The sequence below is a fragment of the Sipha flava genome, unplaced genomic scaffold, assembly GCF_003268045.1.
Source record: "Sipha flava isolate LNK unplaced genomic scaffold, YSA_version1 272_pilon_pilon, whole genome shotgun sequence".
Lineage (NCBI taxonomy): Eukaryota > Metazoa > Arthropoda > Insecta > Hemiptera > Aphididae > Sipha > Sipha flava.
The window spans coordinates 508,559-520,549 of NW_020272937.1; the positions used below are offsets into that span (position 1 = coordinate 508,559).

General features: G+C 30.8%; 2 protein-coding genes across 2 annotated transcripts; both read left to right on the forward strand.

Moving 5' to 3' along the window:
* The first annotated feature begins 5,719 nt into the window (after positions 1 to 5,719).
* On the forward strand, positions 5,720 to 7,116 carry LOC112685304 (zinc finger MYM-type protein 5-like). Its single transcript, XM_025557144.1, has 3 exons — positions 5,720 to 5,726; positions 6,133 to 7,016; positions 7,087 to 7,116. Exons 1-3 carry the CDS (start codon positions 5,720 to 5,722, stop codon positions 7,114 to 7,116), a joined length of 921 nt encoding a protein of 306 aa, XP_025412929.1.
* Positions 7,117 to 7,596: 480 nt separating this feature from the next.
* On the forward strand, positions 7,597 to 8,530 carry LOC112685305 (zinc finger MYM-type protein 1-like). Its single transcript, XM_025557145.1, has 2 exons — positions 7,597 to 7,801; positions 7,878 to 8,530. The coding sequence occupies exons 1-2, from the start codon at positions 7,597 to 7,599 to the stop codon at positions 8,528 to 8,530; spliced, it is 858 nt and encodes a 285-aa protein (XP_025412930.1).
* The last annotated feature ends 3,461 nt before the right edge of the window (positions 8,531 to 11,991 follow it).

An 11,991-nucleotide genomic window follows, 5' to 3' on the forward strand; every position in this document is an offset into this window, starting at 1 on the left:
AACTATCCAACGATTGCAGTACAATGTCAATCAATTGAGACTCAATAAAATAAAATAGATAAACTTAATTTTAGAAAATGTTTCCATTGTTCAATGGAGGACATAATTCAATTAAAAACTATAAGTCCAATAAGCTATTGCATTTCACTAATTAGCTCGGTCTAAACTTCTAGACTTTCTTTCAATTTTATAAGGAATCTTAGGTTTTAAGTGACTGCACTATTTACACTTGTGAGAATCAGGTATTATATTCTGTGTAAATTAAGAAATTGAAGCGAGCTTAAGGCTATATTTCCTTACATGGACTAATATTATTTATGTTATACTTCTATTCAAATGTATCTTTAGTGAAATAATTGGGTTGATTATGTAAGTTGCCAGAAGCGAATTATACGTAACAAATAACTTTCACCTTTTCCAATTAGACTGATATTACTTCAACTTTCCACAAAAATGTTCTCAATCAAATATATATACTAACTTCTCTATTATAATATTTTGTAAAAATAAAACGTAAGATAATTTATTGTTATTTTTTTAATACATTGTAAACTAATATACCTTAGATTTTTCAATAAATCTATTATAGATTCGAGTTTTTTTTTTTACCATAATAAATTCCTATAAAGGCCTTTCCATACTAAATACGTCGGCGTCCGTTGCAATGACATACTGTTAATAAATTCTACATATTTAGATACAATTCCACACAATGGATACGACGCGTCAAAAATCGGCTACGTCCGTACGGTGCCGTCGACATACTCTAATCAAAACACTTATTGCTATTTGAAATTAATTTTATCTTCGCAATATAAGAAAAATATATTATATATTATTATATTCAATGTTATAATCATTAAGTATCTATTATACTATACACCGAAATAATTTTATCTTCGAAATATATAAAAACATATTCCAATACTCGTAATCTATATAGTACGACCACTGAGAGAGCGCTACTCCTTCGCGATACCTTTACTACACCCGTATTTAGATCGCGTACATAACGTCATATTTATGTTTATTATAAAACTACATATAGCTTAAAATAATCAAATTACGATCCAATAGTATGTATCCAATAATAAATTACGATATTTGCACCACGCATTCTGTCAATTCTATTTCAAACGTCAAAAAGTTACATTAAAAAAAATTTATATTATCTGAATCGCTAATGTTAGATTAGAAATAATTTTATATGGTGGTTAGATATTCTTAAATCTTCTAATATTTCGTGCAATTTTCTTAATTTTTCTTTCATAAGAACCTTCCCCTAATAATAACAAACACAAAAAAAAAAAGAATTAGCGAAATCGGTCTAACCGTTCACGCGTAATGGTGTGGTCAAGGGAAATAGGGAATCATTTTTATATAAACCGAATCAATCTGCGTATAAGCTCAGCTATTTTATAAATAAAAACTATATTGAATTTATATTATGATTATATACATTCTTTATCAAAATCTATATTTTATATAAATAATTTAAAAGCATTATGTGTTTTAAAATTATATTTTTTGCTTAAAATAATGAAATTATTATACTATTAGATATCATAAATTATTGACTTTTCTTATAAGGTAGCTTTGTGGTCAATACTGAAGTACCATATAGACCTCGATGTAAGTAAATAAATTAAATAACGGCTCAGAATCTAAAACCTAAAATTATGTGTTATTAGCTTCTTATATCTCGATATATAAAAACTTGTATGTTGGTACTATTTCTGGTGAAAATTACAATTCCTATTTTTTACTACCTGATAGTAATACAAATTACATATACTTATTTTGGAGTAAATTACAATTGCATTACAAAAAATGTAGTATAAATATTTTTGGGAAAATTTTGGTGCAAATTGACTACAGCCGCTCTTTCTACACTAAACATCTTCTCGATATGTGGCACCATGGAAGAACAATGTATAAAACTTTATAAATAAATATTTTTGAATGTGAAACATCTTATGACGCGGTATGAAAGTGAGGCCGAATAATGCGGTGGCTCGTCGACTCAATTACAGTATATCCCCTACTCCTTCACCGCACTATCAATTTGCGTACTACAGGCCGTGTTCTCAACACAAGGCGGCAAATGTAAATGGTATCTAAAATGCATTGGACAAAAAACTATTCTATTTTTAGAAAATGTACACTAACTAAAAATTTGGTGGTCAACAGTTCTAACCACTATGTCGGAAAGAGTTAACACGTTGCCTCAGTGGCGCAACTAGGGGTAGGGTTTGGGTTTGTAAACCCCCCTCCTCCCCGACATTTTTTTGAGATTTTTACAAATTCTATGTAGGAAAAAAATGGTTTATCTTGAACACACGAAACGGCTGATTGATATGAAATATGAATATTATTCGTATTATAATTGATAACAATAATAACATGACGATATGGAACGTTTTGTAACATTCCATTCAACTTTAAAACATCAATAACCTTGCTACTATGATTTCTCGATAGTCGATTGTATAATACTTTTTTTGTGATATCACAATATGAAATAGAAGTTAAACAGTTTAATTTGTAATTTAAATATTTAATTCATAAACCTAACCAAATCTTACTTCTTTATCCCCACCAAACACCTACAGAAAATATTTATTTTTTCCAAATTCACAACCCTCCCCGAAAACCAATCCTGGTTGCACCATTGCGTTGCCTCATTTACCACCTTCAACGCCGCCCGTGGTTTCGAAGGTTATGCCGCCCGTGATTTCGAAGGTTACGCCGCGACGCCGCGTCGAAAATGTGACGTGTTTACATGTCGATGACATTATAAGCATAAATCTATTGATTTATAAAATGTTTTTACATTGTGTTAATAGTTTTTACAGTTTTTAGATCCTTGGTACCCTTTATCTTTATTAAATACTAGTACCGAATACTAAGTACTAGATATTATTACTTACGTAATAAATAATAATTAAACCAAAATCAAATAACTTGCCGTTATTATTATTATAATCATCCATCTCTTGCATAACGCAAAATAAAACAAATGAAATAAATCATCCAAACCAGTATAAAAGTAGACATATTCATGATGTAAAATGTTCTATAAATAGTTCTAAATTTGTACATTTTGAAGTATTAGTGTCACAAAAACTAAAACCAAAGATTAAATAAAATTTATTGTTCAGAATTTATTAAAATAAAATGGCTGAATTATAGCAGATTTAAACGTATACGTTTCAGACGTAATTTTTAATTTTGGTATTACATTAATATAAGAGTATATTGTAAATAAAGAATAATTTTTTAACTTTTTGTCACATTTATTTCCTTTGATAAACCAAATAGTTTCGATGTTTCACATCTGCCAGGTGTTCCGCAACAGCTCATTTATTTTTTTTACTTTCGACCGCATATTCGTATGCAATATAAAAAAAATTGCGGAAATTGCAATGCAAAGATTCAATCGGGATATTTAAGTCTTTTGTCGAGACGTAGGGACAAATAGCTCAATAACGGTGGCAATTCCTATATATATCGAGACAGATGGCAACCTTAGTTTATGTATCAATGTATTTAACTTCTTAAATTATAATTTTTTTAAATTAAATTTCTCAGAGTATAAGGATAATTTAATAATTTAATGGGTAAGTCAGTTTTGCGTCGAGACGAGTACCATATTGTGTTTAGTTCGTTGACAAAAAACTAAATAACTATTTTTTTCTAACGAGTAGTAAAAAATTACGTGAAATCGATAATTTTCAAGGTTTAACATTTTCAAATTTGCGTATTTTTGGTCGAAAAACCACGTTAGATAGGGTAACCGGATTTAGACAAATAAGTCGGGAAAAAAAATGTTAATTTTAATAACTATGAATAATAGTGATATAAAACAACACTACGCAATATGACAAAAAGAAAATATACTATGGTAAATAAGCCGAGAAAGACCGGAAAAAATTGCAAAAAACTAAATCGTCGTCCGCCGAGTGGACTTAGGACCATAGTTTCCTTTTCAAGAATTAGCTATCTTGCATTAAATGTTAGACAACGATATAGGAGAACGAGTGAATAAAAATAGGCTATATAAGGACTAAATAAAAATTACATGAATTGAAAAATGCCTTAACTCAAAAAACAATTGTTTTACACAGATTTATTTTTATACCCTCGTTTTTTAACAATGAAATACATTTATTGAAGAAAAAAAAAAATTTTAAATTCTGAGGTAATTTATGAGTGTTAATGTGAGACTCAGTTTTGCGTTGAGTCAAATAGTAAATGTGTCTAGTTCGACAACAGAGTATTAATTATATAAACATTTAAATAAATATTTGATATGTAGAAATAAATAAATAAATGTGTCGTCTGGAATATTGAGAAATGTGTATCGAGTTATACGATTGTGATTTTTGAAGTGAAACTTCTTTAGCGGCATTCTGATATTCGGAGAGTGAATTGGGAAAAATGTAACGTTTTAAGATTTCGTTTCACGAGAGAAAAAAAAGATATAACACAGGGAGAACGACAAAGAGGAGCTATACATAGAATAGATAAAGCGCATGCGGGCGTTGTAGATTACGCGTCAGACGCTACATAATATATACAGTATATTTAGGCCCGGTGCACACTTGCGGTATCTTAACGCGCGGCAACGCTGCGGCACCGCAATCGAGGGGTGGAAGGCCCGGTGCACACTTGCGTTATTTTAACGCGCGGCAACGCTGCGGCACCGCAAACGCGGCATGGAAAACCCAAAATTTAATTGGGTAATGCACACATCACAGCGGCAACGCTGCGGTGACGCGCGTCCGTCTGCGACAAAGTTTTTGTCGCAAGTTGTTATCGCACCGCAGCCTTCACTTGCGGTCGCTCAATTCATTGTATCATATTGGTCAGTGCACACTATCGTCATTTTGTACACAAGGTACGCAAAAATAATACGTTTTCTTTTATAAATTTCCATCGCTTGTGTCAAATCCATACTGACAATATATGTAAATAATAATATACGTAAGTGAAAACTGCAAAACTGCACAAAAGAAAAGTGTTATGTTTGCGTTCCAACGTCGTACTGACCGTACGTATGTATGACGTTATGTATATAGGTATACATAACGTTATGTATATGTATATAGGTATGTATATTTGCCGCTAGGTGTGCATTGAATACGGCGTCATCGCCGCGGTGCCGCGCGTTAAAATAACGCAAGTGTGCACCAGGCCGAAAACTCACGATTTAATTATGTACTTGCATACATAACAGCGACAACGCTGCGATGACGCGCGTCCGTCTGCGAGAAAATTTTTTTCGCAAGTTGTTATCGCACCGCAGCGTCACCGCGCACACACACTTGCGTTCGCTCATTAGTCTATGGTCAGACTGGACCCGGCATCGGCCGAACATGATTGAAAAAAACAAAATATTCTTTTCATCCGACATCGGCCGTAAACGACTGAATTTCTCGGATGTAATGTGACTGGGTACAATTGAATTTTATACTTTTATTTTTTTCGTCCGTGTTCGGCCGAACGTTAATTCGGCCGATACCGGGTCTAGTCTGACCGTAGACTTACATTGTATCATTTGGTCAGTGCACACTATCGTCATTTTGCCATTTATAACGATTTTTAACGTGTTTTATAATTCGTAAATTGCACATTCGCACAAACAGCGCCGGCGGAAGGGCAGGGCAGAAGGGGCAGCTGCACAGGGCCCCACCATTTTAGGGGCCCCGCGCCTAAAATGGCATGTAATAATTTTTAATACTATAAATTTGTTTTTAATATTAAAAATACAAGTCCCATCTGTAGTGGTGCCTGGGTTTTTAATGAAGTGCATATCAAAAAAAAAAAAAATGTAACCAATATATTATATTACGAATAATTTTATGAATATTTAATTATAATTTCGATAGAAATCAGAAATGCGATTGTTGTTTTAAATTTTTTATTTTTATTATTAAATATTTTTCTTTTAAACCAAAATTTCCGGCCGTGATCGTGATAAATTTCGAAAATATATTAGTGGAAGTGAAAAAAGAAAAAAGAAACAACAGAGAGAAGAGTTACAGAAAAAAGAACGTGGCACTTTCGATAAATATGTTATTCGATCAAACGAAGTTATTGAAGTAGCAAATACCGTAATTTCCACATTAGATGAAACCGATAATCATATAAATATAGAAAATAATTTAATTGAAAATGAATTAAACTTTGAATCCGATAATATTGATACAGATAAAATTTTTAATGTTGATAAAAATACGTCTGAAAAATCTATGTATAATACTCATACTGATTTAGAGAAACAAATTACTAAGGACGTTAGCTCCATACTTGACTTTAATGAGCCGGCAACGTGGCCAGAATATACAAATAATGACTTAAGAGCTGATTTTGTAAAACATGGAACTATTAAAATAACCAATTACAACTTTCCGTATAATGATGATAAACCATATCCAAGAAGCTTCACAAAACAATATTATATTCATAGTATGGCGAATGGGGAAGTTGTAGACCGCCAGTGGCTTGTGTACTCAAAAATAAAAGATCGAGTGTTCTGTTTTTGTTGCGTACTATTTAGTCAAGGAAATTCAGAAAGTAATTTAACTAATATCAAGGAAGGTGTAAACGATTGGAAGCATTTGTCGCAAAAGCTTTTACAACATGAACGTTCTAAACCCCACTATTTATCTTTAAAGCAATGGTATGATTTAAAAATAGGTTTAAAGTCATTGGCTACTATAGATCAACAACATTTAACTCAAATTGAAAAAGAAAAAAACCATTGGAGAGCTATGCTTCAACGAATTTTATGCATAATTCAGTACTTGAGTAAGCACAATGATGGATTTCGTGGGAAATCCGATGTTTTATTTACAAAAAATAATGGTGAATTCTTAGGTTTGATTGAAATGTTATCCAAATTTGATTCGGTTACAATAGAACATATACGACGCATTAAAAATGTAGAGACGCATACTCACTACTTGGGACATGATATTCAAGATGAGCTAATCAACTTGATGGCAAATGAGGTTAAAAAAAATATCATAAATGAAATTTAACAATGTAAATATTATTCTATAATAATGGATTGTACTCCAGACACCAGCCGCCAAGAGCAACTATCTATAATGATACGCACAGTAAATATGTACGAAAATGATGAATTTTGTGTACCTAAAATAAAAGAATACTTTTTAGATTTTATAATTGTTGAATCCACTACTGGACTAAGTCTTGCCAATGTTGTTTTGGGAAAACTGAACGAATATGGTATACAAATATCTAACTGTAGAGGTCAAAGTTATGATAATGGGGCAAATATGACTGGGCAGTATCAGGGTGTTCAATCGCGTATTCTTCAACTTAATTCTAGAGCTTTTTTCACGCCTTGTGCATCACACAATTTAAACTTATTACTTCACGATATCGCAAAAAGTTCAACTAAAGCTATTACATTTTTTGGAACAGTTGAAAGAATATACACAATTTTTTCCGCATCTACTTCTAGATGGGATATTATAAATAAGCATTGTCAAATTATGACTGAAGAAATGGTCCGAAATTCGCTGGGAGAGCCGCCTTGAAAGCGTTAAGGCGATTCGATATCAAATGCCTGAAATTTTAAATGCATTTGAAGAAATATCAAATACATCGTCAGACTCTTTAATAAGAAGTGAATGTAAATCTTTAGAAAATGAAATCGGTAGTTACGAGTTTATTCTAAGTATAATTATTTGGTATGATATCTTAGTAGAAGTTAATACAATAAGCAAAAGTCTTCAGAGCCCGAACATGGATTTAGATATTTCAGCTAGTATGTTAAGTGGGCTACTATCGTTTTTAAATAACTATAGAAATACTGGTTTTAAATCTGCAAAAACAACTGGTAGAGGCTATAGGAGTTTCTATTGATTTTAAAAAAACCCGTATACGAACCAAAAAAAAAATATTTTCATATGAAGCTCAAGATGAACCATCTAAAAATGAAGAAACTATTTTTTACCAAGATTATTTTTTAACTATTGTTGATCAAGCTATCGTTTCCGTGAATATGAGATTTTCACAGCTTGAATCGTTTAATAATAACTTTGGTTTTTTATATCGGATTAACAAAATAAAATTCATGAAAAAAGAAGAGTTAAGAAAATGTTGCCATGATTTACAAAATGTTTTAACTGATGGTGAATTAAAAGATATTGATGGTTATGAACTTTATGAAGAATTACTTATTTTTTGTACTATGATTTCTGAAGAAACTACAGCTTTTCAAGCTCTTACAGTACTAAAAAAATGTTGCGGTTCTTTTCCAAATATTTTGATTGCACTCAGAATAATACTATCAATTCCAATAACATCTGCTGGTGCGGAAAGGAGTTTTTCCAAATTGAAAATAATTAAAAACTACTTAAGGAGTACTTTATCACAGTGTAAACTTACAAGCTTGGCTACTCTATCGATTGAACAAGAAATTTGTGACTCATTAGATTTTAATGAGCTGATTGAAATTTTTGCTTCAGCAAAGGCTAGAAAAAAACAATTTTGATGTTAAAATGTTGATTTTTTTTTTTAATTTTTGTTAGTTAATTTGTATTAATTGTACCTTAATATTTGATCTATACATATTTTATTTTAATACGAAAAATGTATCTGTGCATAAGCAAAAAAATATTTATAGTTAAAATAAAATAAAATATTAGTTAAAATAAATCCAAATTGAAAATTGTACATTTAATATACTTTGTTTAATTGTGTACATAAAAAATAAAATATTTTTTAGGGGTTATGTAAAATAGAAAAAAAATGTATTTTTCTTCTTTAATTTGTATAGGGCCCATGAAAAAAATCTGCCCTGGGCTCCGCAAAATCTCCCACCGGCACTGCCATTAAGGGCCGGTATTCAGGTTGAAGATTTCACACATATTTTAAGTTTTCGTCGACAAACTTTTATCCAACATGACGACCTTAATAAACTCCCGACTTCCATGCTTTTAAATTACGAAGTCACCAACTACAGGATCTTTTTATCAGATGACTCCCTAGCCTGCTACTTATGTAAGGCCCTAGGTCACATTGCGTCTCATTGCTCAAACCAGATTAATTCGTACAACACAATGCCACAAGTAAACAATGATCAACCCATTGCAAACACACCGTCTAAATGCTTTTTCAAATACACATAATACCCCTATAGTACCTACCTCCAAATCGGACACCGACACATCTCCATTTGAAACACCCAATATCGCTTCTAAGCCATAGGTGGTCCCAGAATTTTATTTCAGATGCAGCACTTCTAATTTACACATATAGACATACACATTCCTATACCACACACACACACAAATAGAATATATATATATATATATACAAATTTCATTCAATTTTCCTACTTGGAATTTTATTTTATATTATTTATTTTCAAGTTAATTAAAAAAAAAAAAATTACTATAATTATAAGTAGGGCGCGGATTTCAATGCAAAATGCATTTTTTTTGCTTATTCCTTACGCAATGCTCAGTTTGGAAAAAATGCGTTTCAAGTGATGTAGATTCCTATAGTTCAATTTTTATTTTGCATTTTTTTGCATTTTTTGTCGTTTTAACTTCTTTAATGCATTTTTGGTTATTTTCGCTACTTTTAAGGTTTATTATTTTCATATTTTTGAAAAATGTAACATTTTTGGAGAGAAATAAAAAAATGTCAAGTATTCAATATTTATCTTTTACTAAATTATTGAAAACTACACTTTATCGTCTGTGTCATATATTAATTATGACAAATGACAATAGTCGATAACAATAAAACGGACTACGTGTGTATAGTGTACATAGTGGGCCTAGCCATACTATTAATAGTCCCGTCAATGGACAGAATTTCCGATTTTCAACGAAATATAGTTTTATTTATATCGTTCTAATCAGCTATTTCTATTATTGCGATTTCTAGTATTCAAACGAAAACAGTCGTGTTTTACCGAGTTACTGTCGTGTATTGTACTCCGTGCGTTTGACGTTTGTAAATAGCAGTTTTATTTATTTTGGTAGATATAATTAAGTATTTTTCACATTTTTAACACTATGCCTAAAGTTAAGCCTTCATCATCACTTCGTTTACGTGAGTATATAAACGAATTTGGTGATGATGTTTTTTCGACCGACGGAAAAATTTTGTTTTGCAAAATATGTAGTGTAAAAGTTGCGTCAGAAAAAAAAATTACGATTACCCAACATTTATCAAGAGATAAACATGTTAAAGGTTTGGAAATGAATAAAGCGAAAAATAAAACTCAAGCGTTTTTTACCGACACGTTAACTAATTCGTTCAACTCACTTGCATCACACGTCTTGAAAAATCTGGACTTTCTTTAATTGACGCAATAAGTATAGTTGATGAAGCTGAAGTTTTTATTAATCAAAATAACAGTAGTCAAGGTAAAGAAATACAAAAAAACTTGAAGCTGTATTGAAAAAGAATAACGGATTTAAAGCTATTAAAAACATTAAGAACATTTTGGAGGGAAAAACTGTTTCACGAGATGAGAATACCGTTCCTGAAGACTTCACATTTGATGATATGACCTACATGAAATTTGCACCAATCACCTCTGTAGATGTCGAAAGAAGTTTTTCAATTTATAAACAAATATTAGCTGATAATCGGAGAACATTGCCTTTTGAACACATTAAACAGTATATTGTTGTGCAGTGCAACCATCACATACTATCTCAAGGTAAAATACTTAAATATTATAAAAAAAGAAGATTTTTTTTTTTATATTTTGACTGTTTATACCTAATACTATTTTTAATTTAATGATTTAAAATTAATTTTTAGTTTAACGTGACCATTAAAATACAAGAAACATAGAATCAAGAAACAGCTGTAAGCATTGATTAAATTAAGTAAAACAATTTTAGAGCACTTTTTATAATTATTTTTCATATTTTAAGTTCATCTTTTTAGTACATTTATTTATGTCATTAATTAAATTTTAATAAAATAAAAAAATGTTTGTGCATTTTTTTACGTTATTTTTCACATTTTTAGTACATTTTTTTATGTCATTAATTAAATTTTTTAGGTCATAATTGCATTTTTTCTAAGGCATTTTTAGGTTTTTTTTGGGGCATAAAAATCCTCGCCCTACTAATGATATAAAAACAGCATAAAACTTTTCAAACACCTATCAATATAATTATTCAATCATTATAATGTTTGTATAGTTATATATTTAAGTTCAAAGCATAACAATGATACTATGAATATATTACACGTCATGAATAATATCACAATTTTTTTTTTTTTTTTGGCTCTGGGGGTGGGTGTAAACGCCTCCTCACCCCGAATGTACGCCGCTGATTGTGATCACTTCTTATTATCTGTGTAGCTATACACATAAAAGGTAACGAATAAGGCAGAATATCCGTTATCGTCAATATTTCAATATAGGCTTTTAACATGTTATTCGACATTATACTTGAATAAACTAATTATTGAAATATAATATCACTAATAACACTCACATAAAATACTTAAGATTTTATTTTTAAAACGTAATTTTGTTAATTTAAAAGAGGAAATATTTTAATATTTTTTATTCGAATAATTGTATAATGTATAATTTAATACCGATTACCACGTCCGGCTCTAGGTTTAAACAAACATGGGCGAAATTTAATTTTTGCCGCCCTTTACGTGTTAATATTTTATCAAATATTATTTTTTTTTATACATAAAAATTGTCCAGGAAAAATGCCGCCCTAGGCGTGGACCTATGTCGCCTACCCCTTGAGCCGGGCCTGCTGATTACCTCTTAGCAGTTAAAAACCATAGGGTACCCGAAAACCTCGACTACCCACCAAATCTGGGTATTACCCAGATAAACGGATTCCCGGGTTTCTTGATGCCCGAGTATTACCCACATAATATCAAGAGCACTACTTATTAGTGGTGGGTAGTTACTACTGTATTCGGTGTAATGTAACGATTACATTGGTGGAACGA